At 36.0% G+C, this 27,533-nt stretch overlaps 1 protein-coding gene across 1 annotated transcript in view; it reads right to left on the bottom strand.

The window, feature by feature from the left end:
- Positions 1-3,592: 3,592 nt before the first annotated feature.
- LOC140164923 (GTP-binding protein Rhes-like) overlaps positions 3,593-27,533 on the bottom strand; it is an 86,910-nt gene continuing 62,969 nt past the window's right edge. Inside the window, exon 2 of the mRNA XM_072188321.1 lies at positions 3,593-6,537. Within this exon, the coding sequence (XP_072044422.1) occupies positions 5,978-6,537 (560 nt within the window). The 3' untranslated portion in view covers positions 3,593-5,977. The remainder of the gene's footprint in view (positions 6,538-27,533) is intronic.

Here is a 27,533-nt window from a genome sequence, read left to right on the forward strand (position 1 = left end):
AACAATCGCACTTTTCTTCTGCAACATTACAGAAGCACACACATGGCCAAATCACAGACATACCCCGACACGCACACACCCCTACCCACTATTCACTTACGTACACACCCCGAGATGGTACTATCTAAGGGTTTACACCACCATTTCCGTCAATCTGCACATATCGGCAGACCGTGAACAGTCCACGTTTAGGTTTGTGTCCACGGTTGGTGGTGTGTTACCACAAATATGTACTTGTTTGGCTGCGAACACGTACTCATCCACCAACTCACCCCACACTTTCATAATAATACACCTCATCCGCACCCAAACACACCCCACCCCACCGACATGTACTCTCTAATCCCACCACTGCACGTATGAACACCCATGGTGAACGAGTGAACTCTAACATTCGCACGAAAATTGTCATTTACATTTACTGTGTTCTTGTATTCAAAAAACACCATTATGTTTTGCTAGTTTGTTCAAGAGCTGCTCAAGGGTCAATCACCATTAGTGGCGTAGCTAGGTGTTGTGGCGCCCAGGGCTAAGGATACATAATGGCGCCCATCCCCTATTCTTGAAATAAGTGCGCACATTTGCACAAATAGGGCCTATCACTCATTAATTTTGGTATAAATGAAGTTGAAAATCGGTCTTAAATTGAACTTGAAGCGCGCGAAAATTTGACTTTCATCGCTAGGAGGGGCGCAGAATCGATGCTGCATTAGTCAGTTTGGCGTCACAACCTTAGGGTGGCGCCCAGGGCACGTGCCCCCCCCCCCTCGCTACGCCACTGATCACCATTGAGAACCATAGTTGAATCAATCGAAAGCGACAAGACTGACTTCATGATAATGTGTATGTCACAGTAGAAAGATAACATTGAGCACCGATTGAGGAATAACACCACAAATGCTCATCAACACCTACAATAATAATGAATAATTATGATTAATTTTATGTCCATATCAATCATGGATGGGCAATTTATGAAAGGGTATTCAATCATCTCATATAATATATATGTAAATTTCAAGTCGAAATAAAGAATACTCTCGTTCTTTTCAATATCACAGGCCAATCCATTTCCTAATTCCATTCTCCATTGTATTGCTGTATGTGATTCCACATTAAATTTGACATTTCGATTCATTTAGCAACATATAAATATGATTGATTGATATATATTATAATCCGGGGATTCTTGTATATTGATAAAAGCGCTGATAATGTGATTTTACACTATCGTGCCATCTGCATATTTTAAGAAAATTTTGTGAGCACCAATTTGAAATTGCTTTAATCACCAACCACAAAGAAAATATACCTTTAGTTTTACTTGACACTTCAGTCCTGACATCGCAAATAGTCTCGTGTATATGAAATGAAATCAGGTGAATCTTAAGAATCACTATGAGACTTGAAGTCGCCCTGATTGTTTATTAAACGTTGATCAATAGATCATACAAATCATATTAATTTTCAACAAACTCATTCAAATTTGATTATGTAAACGTCTAAATATAACGTTTTGTGTTTGACCAATACATTGAGCAAATTGTGTTTGCAGTAATTGTTGAGTTTTACAAACGGTCAAGTTAGTAATATTCAGAAAAAGGTATGAAATACATTAGTGTATAATACATTTAACATAAAATCTAGGGCTGTTGCCACATCTTGCTGTATTTAGAAATAAGGTAAAGGTAAAGGAGGCGAACTTGTATATAAACAGTGAACAGAGTGTCCATCTCTTTTTCATTGGCGACTGGGAAAGACCCCAGTTGCTAATGTTGCCATAGGGGATCGCTACACCTCGTCCACAGCGAGTCTGTTACTTTGCCTGCATATCTAAGAATGTCAGTACCAATTTATACACTTGGGTAGAGAGGAGTAATTGAGGTAAAGTACCTTACTCAAAGACACAACACGCATGGCCACGGCGGGGCTCGAACCCACAATCTCACGGTCATGAGGCCTGTGCTCTACCACTAGACCATACATGCCCTCCATGAATGATGAAATAAGAATATCAACAAATCTCCACTGTCCACATTGGTTTATCAGTCAAAATATTTCTTACAATTACAAATTCAATTACACTGTTAATTTTTCAAAGATATTTGAATGACTCAATAATTCATCTTTTCGATATTTCCAAGAATCCTTTGCAAAGACACCAATACTACGTCATCTTGGATGCGCAGATGGTCACTGCGCACATTGAATTGGTCGAGCGTGAGCGGTAACGATGTTCGCATCGACGATGACGCAGTATCTGTTTCTTTACAAAAGATTTGGGGACACTGAGTCGAGTCGGATATCAGTAAGCGTGCATTAGTCGATGCGTTTCCAGAAATTTCACACACATTATCAAAAATATTGAATATGGCACAAAGTATGTCGCTGAAATTTCATTGAAATTGTCTTTTTCGTGTAAGATGTAATTTAATTCATCTTTGTTGTCTCTATTTACCTCGTTTACAAGATATTTTTAAATTTTATTAACATATGTGTGGTCAGAATTCAGATAATTAGTTGATTTTCAGAGTTAAACGTGTTAGTCTTATGATATTTTGAATGGGAATTTTCTGGAAAACGTTATTAACCTAATTATGTACATTGTACAAGGAGTAGAATACTTTGTACAGCGAATTTGCGAGTTTACTTTATCTTAAAAAATGTGCCGATTATCAATTGTGATGCGATAAAGCAAAATCAGTCGGAAGTCGGAAATATTGATTTTGAGATATCCACACAAAGGAAATATTTTCTTTTGTTTCCTGTTGTTTTGGAAACTCTTTAATTGCTCATATCTTTGGAACTGGTTGTTCAATTTCAATTGGGTTTTCTGCAAAATGCAGCTTTGTAAATGCTTTTGCTTGATCGCATCACAATTATGTCCAAATCAATAAGTCCAATCGGCTTTGGAAGTTTGCAATGCATTGTGGGACAGTTTTTGGAGTTTTGGGACACTTTGTCCTTTGACCTTTTTGGGGTTTTGTACGTACAAAATATAATTAAAAACGTGTTTACTAGAATAAAAACAAACCTACAAATTTGGTTATTGTATAAATTAATTATTTTATTATTTATAATGATAACATTATAACAATAATAAATTAATTATTAATAATTACAGCAATTTTCCCGATATATCAGAGGTCAAAGTGTCTCAAAACTGCTCTCAAAAACCGGAAGTTACAATAGCGATTGGGCTTATTTAAGTACAATATATTATTTTACATCGGTTTTATACTGCTTTATAATAAACCTCATCATACTGTGCCAAATATTGCAACCCCTGTATTTTTCTATAATGTTGCTATATTTGGTACCAATGTATAGCCATGGGTCTTGTAATTCTGTGTTCGGTGATACCAAAATAAGTACAAATACACCTCCATTTAGGATCGCTATGACGTCATAAATTGAGCACGCCATCGTAAATTTTAACGTTCAAAATTCTCTATGTACAAGAGTACAGGGAAAATTGATTCTCTAATAATTGTGAAGAGGACAACCAAAAGCATGGAATTTACATAAAGGTGGGCCTCATCCCTACCTTATGGCCGACAGCATGATAGCATGCAATACCCCCCCTCCCCCGTCGAGTACGGTGGTAGGTAGCACGACAATTAGCGCAAAGGATGGATCCACGATTAGCGTAGGTAATTTGGCTGTAAATAGAGGCGTTTTATTATGTCGGGTGAAAAAACCTTGGGCCCTTCAATAGGACGAGGGTTATGTACAGATGATGATATTAAAAGCAGACAATTTGTATAGTATGAGAGAGCAACCATGTGGTCAGACACACATGGCAACACATTTTACAGAAAGTCGGTGATGGCAGTGGTCCAAATCATTCCATAAACCAAAAACATAGGTGGACTAAATTGATACAAAGAAGGAAAATTTGATTTTGAGGGAAATTTTGGTTACTTTGATAACCGAAACATGCATGTTTGGCATGTTTTATGATAATCGAGTCACAAAAATCAAAGACTCGACTAGGATCAAGTCTAATCATTCAAAATCTTGAGTATAGGCCAAATGTTTGCTCTAATTTTAACTTTCATGTGTTACTTTAATTAAAAGATTGGTTATAATAATGACACATTTCTTTTCCAAAAATTAGAATGCATACATTGAAAGTAGACTTCGGCCAAGTCTTAGACTTGATTGTAATAGCAAGTGAAAAACATCCTACAAAATGGATGTTTTGGGTAGTTATAATTCATAAACTTGGGCAAATAGTGATTGAGCGGTGTTTCATATTCATATTCATATCTTTGTAATCTCAAAAAATTGAGTGCTGTATTTTTCTAGAATGGGAAGTAGTCTGTGAAAGTTACCTACTATTCCCTTCCGTGTTTTGCATTTCCTATTACGTTTGGTACTAATGAATGTAACTATTATTTATTTAAAAATATCAAAATATCACAAAGCAAGAACTTACAAACAAAATTATATATCAGGAATGTTCTTATAAAAGTTAAGAAGGGAAAATACCGAACCACATTATACAGCTGGTTATCAAATATAAAAATACATTATATTATTGTTTTTACATGGTACAGCATTTTCAAACAAATTAACAAAGTTATCGATTTCGGGATATCAAGGCTAATAAATTTACTTTGCCAAATTATCATCATATTTACATTAAATATTTTCGACAGTTTTAAAGTACATAAAATACCAAGATAGCAGATCACAAAACGAACACACAGTTTTTAGCCACTGTTACAATTTGTGTTAATTGTTTTGAGAAAGAACCCTGTACAAAAAAGGAGAAATGGTTTCTGTTTTCGGAAGTTTTCAGTCGAAATGATGCCAGATTAATATTCTGTAAGATAGTATTTCGAAGGACCCAATAGACCATGATTGCTTGCGTCCACGTTCGAAGTATAAATGATAATTGGGGAAGTCCAGGGGCCCAATTAGGGGGCTTCTTTTTCATAAAACTAGTTTGGAGATGGGGGAAAATCAAAAGATTTTCTCCACAAATCTGGGAAAGTTGCGTTGTTTTCTAGTAAAATTTGCAAGCATAATGAAAAATATTTGTGGGTCTTCTGTTTTTGTTGTCAATTTGGTGGTTTAATTTTGGGGTAAGTTTTTTAAATCCCCAAAGCACATCTTTACCCAATACAAAAGTATAAAGAAGTACCTTCTGGACTGTGTTACTATAGTATGAGAGTAGTAATCTGGTATCAATTGAAGTGTGTAATAGGTATACTTTTGTGTGTACTTCAGAAGATTGTCAGTCCATCAATAATGACAGGAAGGTCCGTTGAAAATGTACACGTGGTATATTATGTTACGTCTTTAGTAAGTTAAATTTCTCTTAGCAACTTCTGTTCTTGTGCTGCACAATATGCCACCTAAAAAACTTGTCGACATCATGCCCAATTTTAACCTACTTCAAAATTGACCGGGTCAAATCGGGTCAATTAATGTAATCTAACTACCTATAATTGAAGACAGAGATAAAAAGACTAGTTTGCGTCTGACGTCACTGTCAATCAAATTCCCTACGATCCTTGATTGGTTAATAGCGCGTAAAAAAGAAGGTCGATTTATCTGGTGCCGATCGGAGAAAAGGAATTATAGCACAAAATGGCGAAAAATTATGTACTTTTACAAGGCAAAATGCAACTTTTCTAGGCATTGTTGACATGGTGCCTTCGCGAAAGAAAGTTTCCTACTATAAAGACCTAACTTTTGAAATGGTTTGTATGTTTGAAGGTGCAAAATTAACAAGAAGTCGCCTGGTTTTATCGCCGCGTTCAGCAACTCATATCATCACGACACTTGTAAACAAACCGTGCTCGAGTTTGATTGAAAGATGACGTCAGATGCAAACTAGTCTTTTTATCTCTGTCTTCCAGTATAAGTAGAAGGTTGTAATGCCTTCTGTTCCCGATTCCGCGTATCAAAAACACAACAGTTTCTGTTGATATAGATTATGGCCCAATTCACCTGGCCGTCAGTTTTAGCAAATACAACAGGCAATCTTTTTTAATTTGCCTTGAATGCTACTTGTATCTGCATCGTCATCGTCATCTTCCTGGCTGTTTCGATGCAGTCTATGCTGCAGATGTAACAAGTCACTCCTGACACTAGGTCGTCTGGCATTCGCTGTCACCATCCCACAAGCCTCACTCAATTTCCTACGCAAGGCCAACTTACCGTTGTTACTCGGCCTTAAAGAAGGTCCATAACTCGCGCTAACTTTACGATGCAGAGACGGACTCATTTCACTCGGCATCCGGGCATTTTCAAAGAGACATCGAAAGAGCACATCAATGTTAAAGAACTTTTTGGCAGACGTTTCCACAAAGGTACACTTCCTGGCTAATTCAAAGGCTCGCTTGGCTTCATCCGTGCTAACCTGTCGAAAATTTTCCCTATCGAGTTTATTACCAGCAATCACCATGGGAACCGATCTAGTGCCGTTCCCGCCTTTTGTTTCGAGTATCTGTTGTCGCAGACGTGTGACTTCTTCAAATGACTCTCGACTATCAATGCTGAATACTAAGATGAATACATCACCTGAAAAATACAACAAAAACAAAAACACATTTGAGAGATATTAAAGGAAAACTAAACATTTACATAACAATTGATAGCATGTGCAGAGCTTATGGGTTCATTGATACAGAATAGTTCCTTATGAAAATAATTTTATGAACTTCAAAATGCCTGATATGTTGGCGCTTCTTTTATATTATTAGTTTTGATAAAATTTAACATTAACATATTAACTGAAACAGTTCAAAATCGTTCTAGCTGACCACGGTAGCATGGTTTGCAATCTAAACTCATCAAATTCACTTTGAACTTCTCAATCAACAATACCTTACCATGTAGCTATTCCTTAATTTAAAAGTATTCTATCATCATTGCCATGGTAATTACACCCTATTACGTGCGCACGGTTGATAAAGCTATCGCTCCAATCTAAATTAATGCCTGTTGTTTGCTACATGACATACTCTTTACTTCCATTGGAACTGCACCTGATATACCCATTAATTAGAATAAGTATCATTTTTTCCATAGTTAATGTTTTGAGTATCTTGCTTGTCAATGTAAACGGAATCTACCTTTAATATAATCTGTTTGTTTTTTCCTTCATTTCTTTTATCCCCTCTAGTTTTTGTTGTTGCGTTGCACTCATAACGATATGTGCATTCTTATCCATGACAAATAATAGGCAATTAAGCATAAAAGCGTTTGTGTCATCATACCCATATAGACAAATCTTTAGAGCTTTTCATTACAATTCAAACATGCATCTCAGCTTTTACTCGTGACAAACGTGGGGTATTGATATATATGAAAGGCATTTCTGCCATAGTACTTGATATATTTCCATTATCGTCTAACGGTTAAAAAGGTATTCCTGTATTGAGATGGTGAAATGTGTGTCGAACACACATGGACCATGTCTCCACAGATTTACAATAGTTTACATCGAGGGTCTAAGGCAAGAATGCACTATCTGCAATAGCTGCCAGGTGTCATTTTTAGATAATGTACAATATAGAATCCAGAAAATGTCAAATTTCTATAGGGCAGCTATTGCAGACATCTGCATTGTTGATTCAAAAAAGGAAAGAGGGAAGGAAAGCTTTTAAAATGCACCAAGCTTTTAAGAGCAAGCCACATTTTAATGTTCGTATTTGAAATAAGCTTGCATGGGAATTTAAAAAAGGTATTTCACAATATCAAATATTTTCAGGCACTAATCTTTGTAAAAAAATTGGTGTTCATGTTGCTTTTGAATTAAATAAAAAGAAGGCTGCACGCCAAAGACGATTTTTTCTTCATATTTTAACATATGAAGTATATAACCTGTTATAAAGGTCACACTTGCAGTACTCAAATTGCAAAATCTGTACAGTTGATATTGTGTTTTCTTTGACACTGCTACTTTGAGGTTTACTCGATCATCTTTTAAAGAACTGCTCAATAGAGCGCTACATTCATTCGTATTTTAATGCAAAACCTCTCATAAGGTGCCGATAGATGACATTTTGTTTTTTAGTTCAAAGGGGATTCAAATGTCGAATTAGTTACGTGCCTTGGATTGGTAAAGTACAAGCCTTGAGGAGCTGATAATCTCTGTACAAGTTAGCTATAGAAATATTCTCCCAAAACCATATTCGACTAATAAAAGCCGCACAATCCTATAATACTGAAAAGCAGATCCAGATCTACATAAAGAAATTTCATCGTTCAGTCAATTTTGACAGACAATCGATCCGTAACGAATGAAATGACTCGTACCATTAGTGCCGAAGGAAAGTACGGACCCTTCTATTGGCTGAATGAACAGACATCAGTCGCTGCCGTTAGCGGACCTGGAGTCAATACCTGTTTTCTACAAGGTGTAACAGTAAAATTGAAAACAGCACATTTAAAAACACCTTTGGGCATGCAGATACCGTTTGTTATGCATGAAGGGCCGCAGCGTATCTGCGATCGATAGTCGTCTGCGTAAAATGCATTTTATTTCGTTACACAAAGCCGTGTATCGTCTGCTCTGTGCTGCAATTAAGATAAAGCAGTGTTTTGGTTCCATAGTCGGAATTTGTGGTTTGTTAAAACCTGAAAGGGATTTGATCAAGAATTATTGAGTAATTAGAATTGAAGCACGAAAAATGACTGCAAAAGAAACCCAAAAATAAAATGATATAAAGAGCAGAATTGCAAGGTTAATTTTTAGATTTTTATAGATCCTGTGTCTAACTTAAAGTAAAATTTAAAATTTTCAACTCTTAAAAGTTTGGATCCAGCGTTTATTATTCTTTATTTTTTGTTTAATTTGGTTTGAAATTTCACCTATAATAATCATTCTATAATATTTAAGGTTCAATATGGTAAAGCGACTTTTGGTACATCAGAATATTGATTTGGAACTGTATTATTTATTCTAGCGCTAGTATTTTGTTTATCGCATGCCTTGATACATGGATTATCTTTGCAATTCAAATTAAAACAAAACATGACATTTTGATGCAAGTGATTTTTAAGTTTAGGTTACATCGTAAATAAAACCAGAAGTACGACCGCAAACACTTCAAGGGGCATATGACATTACCTAGAGTTTATTTTCAAATCTACAAGCAAATCTCATATTTTAAGGACGAAAACGATTCCAATGAATCCTGAGTTACGATTATAACCTAAATAAAAACCAGATAAGCAAATCACTTAAAGGGTTGTAATAATTGTTCATATTTCCAAGTTGATCTGCGGAAGGTTCCCATGAGTGTTAAAATTGAAGACATAAATAAGAAATAAAAAGACCAGTTTGTGTATGACGTCCTGTCAACCAGACCAAAAATGCTGTACTGCGCAGGTCAGCAATTAATCACATCGCGCGTTTGCCCTGACGTCAGACGCAAACTAGTCTTTTTAAATAAGAGTTTGTTTCCAAAAGGCGCTAAATCCAACGGCTGCTTTATGTAAAATTCAATTGCAGATATTCCTAAGAGTAGCAGTAACCTTGCCAATCTAATAACATTGGACCACTAGAATAGTTCTAACAATTCTTTGGATATCTTTAAAAAATAATTAACCTCCCACGTGCGAAGACAAAAACAATAATTATAAAAGAAAATAATATTTTTTGTTCCAAAAGGCGCTAAATCCAATGGCAGCTATTTTAAAACGTTGCATTGGAGAATTTTTAGGGGACAAAATGATTTTGAAAATAGTTAGAAAATAAGATAGAGTTACTAACATATCCATTCCAATTGTTAAATGTCATTTAAACTTTAAAAATGTTAAAATATACCATAAAAATGTGACACAAGGCAGCTATTGGATTTAGCGCCTTTTGGAAACAAACTCTTATTTTATTATAAACAGAAAAAGTTATCGGCTACTGTAGAAGTAGTGATGTAATAGGATTAATTATAGACATAGGGGGAAAATAATCTTTAAATGTAGTGCCCTGTAACTCTGCATCGGAAAATTGATAATCAAATTGTGACCATTTATTAATTTTTGTAACAAAAAATATTATTATAATATTCAATTCTAGACCTGAATGATACCAAAAGCTATCACACTTATATACTGTATATAAACATATATTTTGTAGCAATTTTTAAAATAGATTTTCGTTTCTTTATCAAATTATTCATCTTTTCTGCTTCTTTTGATTCTATTTCTGTGAAAATTGAGGGCGCTATTTACATATATTTTAAATTTAGAATACTATGAGTAAAAATTCCCGTGTCATTTGTTAGTCTGTTTGCTGATGTTCTAATACCATTTTACAAGTGTCTACCTCTTGTAAAGATGCAAACAAGATTTTAGATAAATAGCGCCATCATGAAATAAACGTATTGACATCCAGGATTGAAATAATGTTAGATTGCGTTTTTGCCTAAAAACGTTACAAAATAAACAAATGAAGGCGTGAAATTGACACAAAAGATAGTACTCTTCATTGGGGGTTGAAACATATTAATAAAATCAAATGCAGGTCTTCCAGGCGCCGTCTGTGCATATATTTTTCTCACTCCAATGTTTATGCTAATTACTAAACTATTTTTGGTTTTATATAAATAAAACTTCACATACATCATCTATGTAGCCCCATTATCGCACACACAACTGACAGTAGACATCACTTCCTGTACCAAACCTATAACTATGGACCACAATGTTCTCATCCCAATGGCATAGTTCAATAACCTCAATTAAACAATCATAGTGCAAAATTTGACCTCAAGGTGCAGAGTATGAGTTTTCGTCCCCTATTTTTCAAAGGTTATTCAATGAATGTACAAATGTATTGGGGTTAAAGAACTGTGCCTTGATAGATGAGCATGTTGTGGATCCTAGTGTATACAGCATACAACATGGAAGAAAATATGTCTCCTGGCTAATTGTCATAGTACACAATCCCTTTGTAAATTAGTCAGTACTGATACATGTAATAGAGTCCTCGTAACAAATCGTTACCCAGCTTAAGGTGGTACTACACCCCCTGATAAATTTTGTGACTAATTTTGCATTTTTCTTAAAACTACACACTGGTAACAAAAGTTATGTATATTATAGGGGCAAGGAATCCAATTACTTCACTGAAATTTCAGTGGTTCAAGACAAGTGGTTCATTATATATACTGCGCCAATAAAGTATCCTTACAGTTGGAAAAATAATCACAATTTCCCAACTGAACAATATTGGGGTAAATTGGATTTTTTAATAGATGCACTATCTAATTCCGCACATTATGACACCACATTGAATCCAATGTGACTTCAAGAAGCAAAGTTACAAGCATTTGATTAGACGAAGGTCCAGTTTTAAAAGTGACAAGCTGGCCTATTCAAAACGCCACAGACTAGACAGCTGGTTTGAGAGTGGTGAATGGCAAATTTATGCAGTTCGCTTTAACTTAAAACAAAAGGAACAAAAGAAAACTGAAACAAAAGAGCTGACAAATAAAATGCAAGTTATGAAAGTGCAGAGAAGTAAAAACTGAAATAAAAACTGCTTTGAATAACACTTCATTGAAGAAACTGTGTTGTCTCTTCGTTGCCTTTGTTGGAATCTTTTTGCGTCTTGTAAAGGCCAGTTTGTCACTTTTAAAACTGGACCTTCGTCTATTCAATTGCTTGTAACTTTACTTCTTGAGGTCACATTGGATTCAATGTGGTGTCATAATGTGCGGGATTTGATAGTGCATCTATTAAAAAGACAAATTTACCCCAATATTGTTCAGTTTTGAAATTGTGATTATTTTTCCAAGTGTAAGGATACTTTATTGGCGCAGTATATGTTAAGAAATGAGGTACATTCTAGCGGTACCACTTTTCTTATCATAAATAACGTACCACTTGTCTTGAGTCACTGAAATTCCAGTGTAGTAACTGGATTCCTTGCCCCTATAATATACTTTTTTTACCAGTGTGTTATTATTTTTTTGAGAAAAAAGCAAAAATAATCACGAATTAATCAAGGGGTGTAGTACCACCTTAAATGAATTCTTCGAGATGTTGTACTATTTGGCATTACACTAGCTAGAACATTAATGAGAGTGAATCTCAATCCTACTGTATTAAATTATCAATGTCTTTTTCATCTACTTTCAATTTAGAATAAAGTGCTTGAGAGCAGAATGGCAGAAAAAAGTAGCCAAGCCTGGATGCCTAGGGTATACATTGAAGATGAATGGTCGGACCGGAATGCGATAAAAGCGTGACAATTTCCGAATTTTACCTGGCAAATGTAATGGGCTATTCCATTTAAAATTCACACTACCCATGTGGAAGATTTTGGAAATATCTTCTAACACATTATCAGCTCTATTTAAAGCTCATCCTCCCTCAGTGCAAGATTCAGTTTGAATATTTCTCAGAGGGTGTATGAAATTCAAATGGAGCTGCTTAAGGGGGTACTACACCCCTTGATAAATTTCTGTCTCTTTTTGCATTTGTCTCAAAAACTAATAACACAGTGGTAACAAAAGTTATGTATATTATAGGGGCAAGGAATCCAATTACTACACTGGAATTTCAGTAACCCAAGACAAGCGGTTTGTTATTTATGACCAGAAATAAGGTACAGCTAGGATGTACCTCGTTTCCTATCATATATACTGAACCGCTTGTCTTGAGTCACTGAAATTTCAGTGTAGTAATTGGATTTCTTGCCCCAATAATATACATAACTTTTGTTACCAGTGTAATGTGTTCATTTCATTTGAATTCATACTCCCCTGTGGAAGATATTTCCCAAATCTTCCACACGAGTAGTGTGGATTTTAAATGGAACAGCCCAATGATAAGCAATCTCAATAACCAGATTCACATCAAAACGGAATCCCCTTACTTTTATCTTGTATACATCGCTAGTAATTCGCTACAAATAGAATACATTACTCCCGACATTGCCGTGCTTCATATTTACGATGTTTTTTTGTTTTTACTTTCCTATTCCGTAAGATAGACGGCAGACAGGTCCAATCTTTTGGGTAGTGGATGCCGGCGCACTACAACATAATAACCGGGTAGTCTGACCCTATCGCTATTTAAAGAGAGATGCACACTCCTGAGTGCACTACAAAATGTGGTCACTCAATTTACTCTTTACTTACTAGTAATGGCTTAGTTTCTTGGGGACATACGAGGCGTGCCAGCACCGAGAGCCTCGACAAGTGCTACCTTTTACCAATTCCTCAATACGAAGTCGAGAAAAATCTGAATAACAATGTGACCCTGAAATATATGTGCTCTCCCTCGATCACCTCATTGCTACATATTCTTTGTACTTGCATACTGATCAGACGTATTGCGGCAACAGGAAATTCAACACAACATTTAGCTCTCACTCAATACTAAAGTACTTTGTAAATAAGTACATGACAGGGAGAAAATATCCTGGAATCGTTGAATGAACTCTCGAAATAGTTGTGCAAGTACTAGAGTAGTTTTCTCCCTTTTCCGGTATAGACTCGAAGCAAGAATACAACAAGGTAAAGTTACATGCGTGTATTTTGGTGATGGCTTTCGGCTTTTAGAACATTCTAGAATATGTGACCATCCAGCACAACTGAGCCCTGAAGTCGCCAATCATCATTTTGAGATATTCAACCAAAATATTCTGCTTGAAATTAGCTTTAAAATGATGTATATCATGTCTATAGTACTTGACATTTAAGTAGTGAAAAATCAATAAAACAGTCAATAAATCCTTTGTTTCCTATTGTTTATTGTTAAGTTCAATGGAGCATATCTCAATAGTGGCACTGGCGACATCCGGGCTCAGTTGTGGTGGATGGTCACATATACATGTTTATATAAGACTTATATTCCCTCTTTTAAGACTGATAGTCCCTCTTTTTTTTACCATAACTAGTGCACCTGCAGCTGTGAGAGCCCTGATGCTGTGAGAGCACTGGCATGATAGCGATACTGTTTGATGACCTAAGACCTCGGTGTAATTTTTTTCATACTCCCCTCATACGAAGGATTCCACCTATCAAGTTTAAGCCCAATAGGGCAAAGTTTAAATTTAGCCCCTACATGACCTTTGACCTCAATTTTGTTTTGCGCATATCTTTCCCTCGTATCAAGGATTCCACCCACCAAGTTTGAGCCCGATAGGACAAAGTTTGAAATCCATGACCTTTGACCTTTGACCTCGGATGACCTCCATATAATGTTTTTCATGCTCCCCTCATACGAAGGTTTCGACCCACCAAGTTTGAGCCCGATCTGACCAAGTTTGAAATTTGACCCCTCCGTAATGACCTTTGACCTCAGTCGACCTCGATTTTATTTTGGGCATATATTCCCCTCATATCAAGGATCCCACCCACCAAGTTTGGGCCCGATTGGACAAAGTTTGAAATTTTGACCTTTGACCTTGACCTCCGATGACCTTCGAAACTACCCGGTAAACAACGCCCGCCCGATACCCATCTATGTGTGAAATATCGCGACGATGCGTCGAAGTGCGGTGGAACGCATAGCCGGACAGACACACACACACACACACAGACAGACAACGGCTATTATTTTAGTAGTATAGATATCGAAAAGTAAAAAATCAAAACAATTCCCTGCAATAATATAATAGTTTGTTTAAATAAATGGAATTTCTTTTCCAAGCCCTCCTATTGCTACTTACAACTTTTCTTCTATTAGAGTAGGGCAGGTGTTGTTGTTGTTGTTGTTGTTGTTGTTGTTGTTGTTGTTGTTGTTGTTGTTGTTGTTGTTGCTATCTTTTGCTGAGCCAAGTCTTGTTAATTGTACCGAATTTGAGAAAAACTAAACTACTTCAAAAATTCAAAACGTAAACCTGATTTTGTAAATGCATGTCTAATAAGCACACAATTTTGTCCTTGTATAATTCTAACAAGGGCTACATGTACTTGCACACCCCTAAATATCACACATCCAACCCGCCACACACACACACCCCTACACCCCCACACACACCCCTACCCCCATAAACTTACAAACAAACTAGAAACATATTTCATGCCTGTGGTCCAAAATATATAACATAGTTTTTTTCCTGTCCCATAATTACCCAGACATCAAGTACATTAGTTACTATTGCATTTTAATCTAAAGTAATTGAATCACATTACACATTTCAGACATTATGTCGTCCTATGACACATAAATGTCAGATTAAGTGGAACCGAACCTCACATTTTGACCTTGAAACAACTTGACCTTTGTGTATAGGGAAACCTATTACCGGATTCTGAACACCATAATTGAAGACCGAATCAAAAAAGACTCGTCTGCGTCTGAAGTCAGGGCAAAAGCGTGCCGTGATTGGTTGCTGACCTGCGCAGTACGGCATGTATGGGGTGGTTGACAGGACGTCATACGCAAACTAGACTTTTTATTTCGGTCTTCCATTATAGTTGTCATTAAAATTATGATCGTTATCAGTCACCAATTCATGTTATGCAAAATTAGATTTAGAAAGATCCAAAATCACCAATTTGTGTAATGCAATATTAGATTAAAACCTCAAAATTTTCCGTGATAGGGTTACTAATAAATATCCATTTGAGCTATACTGTCATTAATCCCCAAATTACAGCGTTAAGGTGGTACTACACCCCCTGATAAATTTTGAGACTAATTTTGCTTTTTTTCTCAAAAAATAACTACACAAACAAAAGTTATGTATATTTTAGGGGCAAGGCAAGTGGTTCATTATTTATGTTGAGGTACATTCTAGCGGTACCTCTTTTCTTATTATAAATAACGTACCGCTTGTCTTGAGTCACTGCAATTCCAGTGTAGTAACTGAATTCCTTGCCCCTATATAATATACATCTTTTGTTACCTCAGCCCCTGTGTGTTATTGTTTTTTGAGGAAAATGCAAAAATAGTCACAAATTTATCAAGGGGTGTAATACCACCTTAAAAGTAATATATTTTTGCACTCAGGGCAGTTGGGATGTAAAGAATACCTTATGTTGCCGAAGTTATTAAGACTTATACGTGTATATATTACACACAATTAGTTTAGGCTTCTTAAAGCCAGACTTGAGTAATTTGCCCAACGTCTGGTCCCATCAGGACACATACAACCGCTTATTTGAAACATACACATATCTCATAACTATTACTAAAGCAACTAAAAGAGCATCTAGGGTATTCTACAATTACATTCGGATATGTCTGTCTCTTTGTGAAATTTAAGCAATTATGATATTCAGTAGACAGTCGTCGTCGGTCGATCGCAAAGACCATTGACGTTGGAATTAATTGCCAAGGTATATCACTACGGACCACAATAGCATCATCCAAGTGGCATATTCCAATAACCTCAATTACATAATCATAGTGCAAAATGTGACCTCAAGATGCAGAGTATGAGTTCGTGTACCCAAATTTTCAAAGATCATTCAATAAATGTACAAATGTATTGGGTTAAAGAACTTTGCCCTGATAGATGAGCATGTTGTGGATCCTAATGTATGCTCCGAGTCAAGTTCTCAACCTTTTGACAATTTCATTGACCCTTTCATCTGGAGCCTCTCTTACCTCGTATACCGTCTGCTTATTATAGTTTGAAGGTTTAGACACGTGCTGGAACATGTTATCAAGGGGGCTACCAGATGTTTTACTTGCTGCTAATATTGAATACATTGATTGGTTGAAATTCAACAAAAATCTTTTATGTTAATTACATGTATGTAGGCTAACATATTCCAAATCTAAATTTGAGTTCAAATAAGTATAAACAGTTCTAAAATTGGTACAGCGGTTTTTGTAAAAATCATAGAATGAGCTATTCCTTTTAAAATCCACACTACCCCTGTGGAAGATTTAGCTAAACTCTTCCACAGAGGAAGTATGAGTTTTTAATAGAATAAACAGTTGGCATGGTTGGGTAACTTCAATTTGAAATACTCACTCCAGTTGTGGAAGATAGTAAAGCCATAATACAGGGAGAGTATGGGATTCAAAATGATCAAACCTGCCCAATTACATTTGAAAAACATACACCTTCTGTGGAAAATATTTCCAAAATCTTACACAGGGGTAGTGTGGATTTCAACTGGAATAGCCCAATTCGAAAAACATTTTCGACGATACTGCGTACAAAGTAGCATTATTGAACACCAAATTATACAGTGTTATTGATTCTTTTAGTAAAACAGCCGAAAAACAATTCCATTGCGCTAGCAATCGAATTCAATTTACCCAATAGTATTGGCATTACATATGGTAAGGTGTAGACTGGTGGAGAAAAACGTTTATGAAAAACTGTATAAAACCCTTAGATAAGTAGATAAGTCCTTACTGCAGGTTAAACACATGCCGCAGCAAGGCCAGACGCTCCTCAGAGGGACTGTACTTAATAATGATGACCAAGGTTAAACTCGTAATAACAGTTTGAGGCAACTAGCTATACCATTTGGTAAGAAAGCTTCTTGAATTGAATAGTCGTTCGGACTGATGTAGCTGCGAATGCATTAATTCTAATAACAAAATGTAATTCGATATACTGAAGCAGGTTGTTAAAATGGCATAAATACACAAACAAACAAGCAGTATATGTGACCTAAATTGATTTAAACTCCTCTGGCGCATAAAATGCATAACAGTATGAAGGACAGATTATTTACGATGTGTTTGGAATGGAAATACTGCCGCGTGTTTTGACTTCATAAAGTATCGATTAACCGGACAATATTTTGTTTGTTTGTTAGAATCTCAAATAAATATCTACCAAAATGTAATTACCCCCTTTAAATAATGGTTTAAATAATGGTTGATCGTATGCCAAATTTCGGATATGCAGTCGAAGCAGAAAATATTTCTGCGCATTATGACACGTCATTTGTTACAATGGCCCCAATATTGATGTCCACAGCGTACATTTTAATAACCCAAGTAACCCAAGATTTGAAAGTTGCAGCAAAATTATATTGCCTTGTATTCAGTATCCATTGAAGGAAGTCTGTTTAGCTCTCATTGGATTATCCTTTTTGTTTAATGCAAATTTAAATGGTAATGTTTTAATAGTCTTTAATTTGGGATTAAATAAACAATGACCAAATTCACGAAACAAGAAGAATAAGCCAATGAGCGCCGAAAACATTTCCTTCCATGGATATTGAATACAAGGCAATTTAGGACTTTGAACTTTCAAATCTTGGGTTACTTGTGTCATAAAATGTGCAGAAATAAATTCTGCTTCGACTGCATATCCCAAATCTGGCATACAATTAACAGTTTAGGAATAATGGCCATTATTTAAAGGGGGTAATTACTTTTTGGTAGATGTTTATTTACTCAGCGTCGTGGCCATAAACTAAATAGATACAATACCAATCTACCAAGTAATATTTAGGAGTCTTTCGCTTAAACACGAAGACACATAACGTTCTATCGCGTAAACATGGCAAACGCGAAGGCAACAACGCGTGCGTGATTTGTTACGATCGGCCCTCATGAATATGCAAGTGTTCGCAGCAGCATACAAAGCACTGTTCTCGTCTTTGATCGTGATATTTGCAGATATTTGCCAATCACACATTATGGCTGGGGTCTTGCAAACAAAGGGTAGCTTAAATGAATGTGAACAACCAAAAAGATTAATTTCATTGAGATGTTATACTAAGCTACACCATTTGTACACGGTTCGATTTAAAATAATCACTACCTTGTACAGTTTACACATGTAATGTTATATATCTGTATATATTGGATAAATTCAACCTACTGCTAGTGTTTTGTTTATCACATGCCGCGATACATGGAATATATGACAATTCAAATTAAATCATAACATGACATTTTGGTACATTATTTGAAGTGGCACTTAAGTTACGATTACAGCGTAAATAAATTCAGAAGTAGGAACGCAAACACGTCAAGGGGCATTCGACATTACCCAGAGGTTATGAGCAAAATTACGAGCAAATATAATATTTAAGGGAAGAACGCGAATCTAATTATTGTTGTAAATTCCAAGCTTATTTTCGGAAAGTTCTATTATATTCCACATTGGGGTAAAACAGAATAATGAATTGAATATAGCCCATGGTCTTGTATGAATTGGTTATGTTTATATATAAATAAAGCAATAATCCATATGTAACATATGCAAGAAAGTAATAATGAGATTCTACAACAGCAAACATTAGAATTATAAAATATGACCTTAAACCATGATAATTGCGACTCCACCAGATCGAGATTGTGGGTTTGTGTAGTAAGTGACATGTATACACTAAAGTTACGTATAGTTTCGTATAGTTTGGTAATGTTTTATACATGTTAGGGGCCAAAACAAATCTTTCACAACTTTTCAACATGGAACATGTATTAAACATTATAAAACCCTAAGAAACTATACGTAACTTTAGTGTATACATGTTGAGGGGCCAAGTTGACTTACGGTCTTCTTGCGCTCAGGTCCTCAAGTTTTGACATGTTGTCTTGCATTTTTATTTGAACGCAATATTCATAAAAACGAAATAAACGTGTTGACATTCCAAACTGAAGGAATTGACAGAAAACATGATACACCATTTTGTCTAAGAACGTTACGTGATTGTAAATGAAGACGTGAAATTGACACAAAAGACATTACTCTCCATTGCAAAACGCGACAAAGTGTGACAACTTCCAATTTTCAATAGCTGGATTTACTAACACCACCAGGTGGAATCCCCTTGCTTTTTATCTTGTGTTCATCACTATAAAATATAGAGTACATTGCTCCAACATTACTGTTTCAAAGATTTGCGATGTTTTATCAATCACTTTCAGTGATGACGTATGACGTGCAAATATGGAATACAACGACTTTGGTAGAAGTTGTTTTCTTTAAAAAGTGTGTAACCATGGTGATATGTGCCGTTTGCTTGTTTACCCGATTCATGAAACCAATGTAGAACTGCACCCGTGAGAGTGTTGTGTCCTTGAGCAAGACACTTAACCGCGATTTACGCCTCTCCAACCGGCATATGCTCGGAATGTTGGGACGGTAGACATACTCATGCAATTGTGAAGGACTCACCCACTACAACATATTGTACCAAGAGAATCTGTGTTATCGCTACTGAAAGACAGATTGGCACTCCGGGATGCAAAAAAAAGTGTGGCCACCCAATTTTTCTTTATACTCAGTTCCTGGAGTTCTAATGAGACGCGCTAGCGCCGAGAGCCTCACGAAGTGCTACCTAAGGGGCGCACCATTAGATTTCCAGGGGGGGGCATGGGAGTTTTTGAAAAAAAACTTTGCCCACTAGTGAAAAAAAAAAAAAAAACTTTGCCCACTAGTGAGTAAAAAAAATTTTCCCTCACCCAACTTTGTATAAAAATGTATATTAAAATTGAAAAAAAAAATTTGGTGCTCTTGGAGGCGAAAAAAAAAAAAAATCCGCCCCCTTCGGCGGCGAAAAAAAAAATTCTGCCTGACCCAAACTCCCATGCCCCCCCCCCCTGAGAATCTAATGGTGCGTCCCTAATACCAATAGACGGCGAGTATTTAAAGCTGAATAACAGTATTGCCCTGAAAATATGTTCTCTCCCTCTCTCATCTTATTGCTACATATTCTGCGTACATACATAATGATAAAAGGTATTGCGGCAACAGGAAATGTAACACAACATTTAGCTCTCACTCAATACTAAAGTAGTTTGTAGACAAATACCTGACAGGGGTTGAACGAACACTTGAAATAGTTTTGTAAGTACTAAAGTAGTTTTCCTCTTTTCCGGGATGAATACAATGAATTGTATGCTCCGCGTTAAAGTTGCATGTGGATGGTGGTCGGATTAATTTCCTGGAGATGTGCTATCCTAAAATGTAATAAATATTATAATGAAAAAAATCGAAGAAATGTAATAAACCTATATTTGCTTCGACAAATTATGTTAGTTTAAATGAAAGTTATCCCTGTCATTTTTTGTCTTGTTTTGATACAACTATAGGAAGTATTATTAATTGTAACGATTTTGAAGGAAAAATAAACTAAACAATGACGACAGTAAAAACTTTGTACTTAAACCCGATTTTAAATTTGTGAATGCCGGTGGCACACCTTGTTGTATTGTATAACTATAGCAAGAGTTTCGTGCATACACACACCCACTCACCCCATCAACACCCCCACCCCACCCCCCATACATATTTTAAAAAAACACGCTAGCAAACAGATATTTAATGCCTGAATCTAAAATCTAACATAGTGTTTAATGTCCAATGGAGACCTAGAGTTACAGTACATTAGTTACTATTGCATTTTAATCTAAAGTAATTGAATCATATTACACATTTCAGACATTATGTCGTCCTATGACACATAAATGTCAGATTAAGTGGAACCGAACCTCTCATTTTGACCTTGTAACAACTTGACCTTTGCAGATAGCAAAACGTGCTTCGTATAACCGGATTCAGATCATTATCTGAAATAAATAAATTATTATATATCCAAATTTTCATGAATGGGTAAATAATAAATATCCATCTGCGCTAGACTGCCAGTAATCCACAAATCACAGTGCGAAAAGTAATGCCTTTAATCGCTATCTCTTTTTTACGCTCTGGGTACCTAGGGGTGTAATGAATACCCCCGGTGAATACCCCGCGTTGCGAATCTTATTAAAACTTATATTTTTACATGTATATTCTGTACTACACAACTTTATTATTTCAATTTACAGTTGATTTTCTTTCTTCTGGATAGTGGGGCACTAGCAATATCACTCAGGGCTGTGGAGCATGTATGTGCATTATTGGTTAAATACCACTAATTATGTATTACACGGGTTTCAATGGGAAAATGGCTAATTTCGGGTGGAATTTTCTCATATTCAGAACTCTCACAGTTAAATGCCACTAATATCAGGTAAAACTATATGATTTAGATGCCAAATGATCAAAAACTCAACAACTCAACGCACTGAACCGTAAACACCTTAAAATGGCAGTGCGGACTCGAAGCTGGAAGTTACAATATGGTAGGGCGAATATTTACTAAAAACCGAAGCCGTGCGTATGAATTTTGGTACTATTACAACAAAAACGTCATATAATGAGACAAAATATACCATTTTGAAGCATCAAACCCTAAAAAGTACTTTTTTGGCTATATAACCTGATCAATTTCAGCGATTTTAATGCAGCCTTTTTAGATGCCATGCAAACAAATAGTTACTCGTCGTATTTCCATGTATCGCCCAGGCCTATTAGTGGTATATAACCAATTGTATCCCAGAAGGGTCATCACTTAGTTCGGAATTTTGGGTTAGAGGAAGAGTGGTAGGTAAAGTATCAGATTGGATCACGATTTTCTTTTCTCTTGACTTAAAGGCAAACGCGAAATGCATCCTAAACCCCGTTTGTATTTCCAATTATCTTTATCCTCCTTCATAAAGGCCAGCCTGCTTGTATAAAGCTTCTTTAAAAAGCCAGTCATGAGTAATTTGCTTTAGTATGTCCTGAGTGCGGGACCCGCACGGAACAACCGCTTATTTAAATAAACAAGCAATCAGCGTATAACTATCATAAAGTTATTGCAAAGAGCGTCTGGGGTATTCTACAATTGCATTCTGGTCTGTCTCTTTCCTAAATCGATTCTAATTTTGTCAACATTCAGTAGACGGTCGCTCAGAGCATAGACGCCGGAGCTCCCAATGTCAGTGTACTGATCAACTTCTCAACCCTTTCACAATTTCATTGACCCTTTCATATAGAGCCTGTCTAACCTCGTATACCGTCTGCTTATTATAGTTCGGTGGTTTAGACACATTCAGGAACATGTTATCAAAGGGCTTACCAGTTTTATAACAGTTTTTCCTACTATTGCTACTGATATTGAATACATATTGATTGGTTGAAATTATTTTCAAAAATGTCAAACATCTCAAATTTAAATTCCAATGGTCATATTTAACATTTGCATGAAAGTGGCAATCAAGTACAAACATGACTAGTATTGGTGCAGCGTTTCCTGATATATATCAGGATATAGAATACTGATGGCGATATGTAGCATCTGGTGAAATTTTTTCGATGGCACCCCGTGCAAAGCAACATCATTGAACAGCTTACTTATATTGATCCTTCAAGAGAAACAGCTGATTCAATTTGTCAAATATTATTAACAATATGTGTTGTAGGTTGCAGCACTCTGGTGTGACAAAATGGCTGAATTAAAAACCATGTTGCCAAATAGAGAAGTCTACACCATCTACACTACAGGTCACATACATGCCGCAGGAAAGCCAGACACTCCTATAATTAAAGTCAGAGATAAAAAGAATTTATCGCGTCTGATGTCACTGTCAATTACGATCCTTGATTGGTTTATACAGGTTAATAGCGCGTAAAAGGAAGACCGGTCTATCTGGTGCTGATCGGAGAAAAGAAATGGCGAAAAATTACGTACTTTTACAAGGCAAAAAGCAACTTAGGCATTGTTGACATGGTGCCTTCGCGAAAGAAAGTTTCCTACTATAAAGACCTAACTTTTGAGATGGTTTGCATGTTTGAAGGTGCAAAATTAACAATAAGGCGCCCGGTTTTACCGCCGCGTTCAGCAACACATATCATCACGACAGTTGTAAACAAAACTTGAGTTTGATTGACAGATGACGTCAGACGCAAACTAGTATTTTTATCTTTGTCTTTCATTATAAGAGGGATGGGACATTAACCAGGGTTAAACTCTAATAAACGTTTGATGCAATTGAAGAGGAAAACATTCAGCTTCTTGAATTGAAACAGTCTTTCAAACTAGGCATTTATGTGATGTAATCAAGAAAAATCAGTCGGAAGTCGGAAATATTTTCATATTTAGCCAAACATAGTATTTAATTCTTTTGGTGTCTTTTGTTTTCGAATCATTTCGACCGTTTATGCTTTTGGAACTAAATGTTTAATTTCTATGGTGTAGCTTCAAGATGTAGCTTTGCAAATGCCTTATACAATCATGTAGAAAACTGAAAATTGAATATGCCCAACTTTTGACTGATTTTGGTTTATCACATCATATTATTCAAATAATAAAATTTAATTTAATACAAAAGCAAGATGCTAAAATGGTTAATCCCACAACAAACATCCAATTATATGGCGCCATAAATTGGTAAGAGCGAAAAGCTCCTCTTGGCAAACGCTTTTTTCTATGTTAAGTATCTCCAAAATTGCTTTACGATTTGCTTTTGATTTTTAAATTATTCCAATATCATAAATTCTAAAATAAATTGTGTTCACTAGAATAACGTGAATAGCACCTTTGCCGTTTAAATGTAATTCTGTATCACGTAATCGCTATAAGCTAGAGAATATGTACTGAAAAGAAATTACATTAACAAGAGCAATTAGCTTGCCGTGGTTTTGCACAATTATTCATCTTCGTAATCCGAGAATTCTTGAAACTATATGCGTTTTGTACTGTTATGAAAATAAGGGTTCTATAAAATTTAAAGAAAGCATTTTAATGGGAACACTTCACAACTTGTTAAAACCAGTTGTGAAGTGTTCCCACAGGTTATTTTCTATGATGTTATTACCTTAGTGTTTTTAATGTGGTGTGGTTTTAATGTGAACATCTTAATACTCACTAGTCCTCTGTGGCCTGAACCGATAAGTAGAAGCAGACTAAGTTGCCAGATCTAAAAACAGCACTACCTCAACAAGTTTATATTGTTTTATGCTCCGCTCAAACATTATGTGATTGGATCAATTCATTCCTGCGCTAGTGTTTTGTTTATATGTATAACAAGCCACGGTGCATCATTGGGATAGCATTGCAATTCAAATGAAAACAAAACATTCAATTCTGTGTATATTTAAGTAACTCTTAAGTTAAGGTTACAGCGTAAATAAAACCTGAAGTAGGAAACTAAGCAATCACTTCAAGGGGCATATGACATTACCTTGAGGTTATGATCGACATTTCAAGCATATACATGTATCATATGTGATGAGATCAAGCAAAATCAGTCGGAACTCAGAAATATTGATTTTGAGATATAGCCAAACAAAGCGAATATTTCCTTTTGATTCCTCTTGTTTTGCAAACTCTTTAATTGCTCATATAAACTCAAACCAGAAAGTATCGAAACGATTATAGATGGTCAGATATATGGGGAACTGGAATATATAGCAAAAACTTATTTAATTTATATAAAGCGCAGCTTTCTCCTGCGCATTTTGATACCTCTTTTGTTGCACTACGATATCATTTGGTTGAGTTATGGGCGCTTGAGTGGCTTCAAGTCGGATTTTGAAAGTTGCACTTAGCTCCTATTGCGCTCGTCGTGTACACACACACCCCCACACACACAAAATCAAGGCAAAGAACACCGATGTGCTCTGTTTACTTAACCATGAACTTTACTTTATTTTACTCCTTCGACTTCCAACTTCAATACTTGCTACCCTTTACTTATCTCTGACTTATCTCATGAACTCTCTCTGCTGACATCTCAATACTTGGTGTGCCCACCATCATTTGAATTTGGCGGACAAAAGCAATGGTTATTTATTGGTCACAGTACAACGCATTTGGCTTGAATAGGAGCTAAGTGCAACTTTCAAAATCCGCCTTGAAGTCACTCAAGCGCCCATAACTCAACCAAATGATATCGTAAAGCAACAAAAGAGGTATCAAATGCGCAGGAGAAAGCTGCGCTTTATATACATTAAATAAATATTTGCTATATATTTCAGTTCCCGATATATCTGGCCATCTATAATCGTTTCGATACTTTCTGGGTGGAGTTTATTTGGAACGGGTTGTTCTATTTCAATGAGGTTTTCTGCAAAATCCAGCTTTGTAAATGATTTTTACTAACCTATAAGAAACTGAAAAAATTTGATAATTCCGAGTTCAGACTGATTTTGCTTGATCGCATCACATATTTAAGCGAAGACCGCGACTGTTCAAAACTCCAAGTTAATTTGCAGAAGGTTCCCCATTGCGGATAAACAGAATAATGTATCGTCTATATCCCATGAATCTTACCTTATGAATTGGTTATGCTTATTTATATACAAAGTAATAATCCATAATTATGTATGAGGGTAATCAATGAGATTCTACAATACAAAACATTACAAGTAATAGACATGACCTTAGACCATCATAATTACGACTCTAGGTAGATCGACATAGATTGATTTTTCTATGTGGTAGTTTTGCCATATTGCTTTGCGTTTTAATCGAGCGCAATACTCCCTGCGTTTATGTATGTAAACGTTACAAAATAAATAAATGAAAACGCGAAATTTACACAAAAGATAATTCGTTAAATGCAAGCCTTCCAGTCCGCTATCTATGGAGGTATTTTTTTCACTCTAATGTATATGATAATTATAAAGCTATTTTGGTGGTAAAGAATTTTACATGCATTTTCTATATAGTATGTTTAATACACAGACAAAATAATGTATACATCACTTCCTGTACGAAATTTAAAGCGTACCACATGAAAACCCGTTATCCAGGGCTAATTTGGTATAGTACACAATTCCCTTTGTAGACTAATCCTCGAAACATCAATAGTGGTACATCTAATAAAGTACTCGAAACAAATCGTTTATCCAGCTCAAATAAATTCTTCCAGATATTGTACTATTTGGCATTAGACTAGCTAGAAGATCGCTGCAAACATTTCATGAGCGTAAATTTAAATCTTACTATATGAAGTTATCAATGTCTTTTTGATATATTATCAATTTACAATAAAGTGCTTGTGAGCAGAAAGGGCATGAAGGGAGACAATAATATAGTGAAACCTGGATGCCTGGGGTATACCGTGAGAATGAATGGTTGGGCCGGAATGCGACAAAAGCGTTTCAATTTCCGACATTTTATCTGGCAATGATCATGATAAGCACTCTCAATAGCGGAATTCCTTGCTTCTATCTTGTTTACATCGCTACATCACAAATAAATTTATTACCGTGCTCTGTATTTGCAATATTTCATCAATCACTCTTTTTTCAAGTTTCTACTTATTCTGACATAGACTATAATAAATGTTTTGTTGACGAATTGCAACGCCTTTGGTATGAGTTTTTTTCTGTAAAAAGTGTGTATTGTTGTTTGTTTTCCCGAATCAAAAGCGTATGTAGCCTCGTGTGAATGTTGTGTCCTTGAGCAAGATACTTAACCTCAATTTGTACCTCATCAGATGATATTGAAACATACATGTGGACAGTGGCGGCACCAGGAATTTTTTCGGGGGAGGCATGGGGGGAGGACAAACAGAATTTGAAGGAGGCAAAATTGACAAAATTGGCCAAAAATGGAAATGTACGTATTTTTTTTTGGGGGGGGGTTGCCTCAAAAGTGGAGGCAAACTGGGGGAAAAGAAACCCCCCCCCCAGCGCCGCCACTGGATGTGGAGGACTAGGCAGGAGGACGCAATCTGGCCTTATCCCTACTGAAAGAGAGATGGACACTCCATGGTGTACTGAAAAGTGTGGTCACCAAATTTACATTTTACTAGAACTGGGGTCCTTGGAGGCGAACCAGTGCCAGAGCCTCATCAAGTGCTACATTTTACCAACT

The sequence above is a fragment of the Amphiura filiformis genome, chromosome 11 (genome assembly GCF_039555335.1).
Source record: "Amphiura filiformis chromosome 11, Afil_fr2py, whole genome shotgun sequence".
In the NCBI taxonomy this organism is placed as follows: Eukaryota; Metazoa; Echinodermata; class Ophiuroidea; order Amphilepidida; family Amphiuridae; genus Amphiura; species Amphiura filiformis.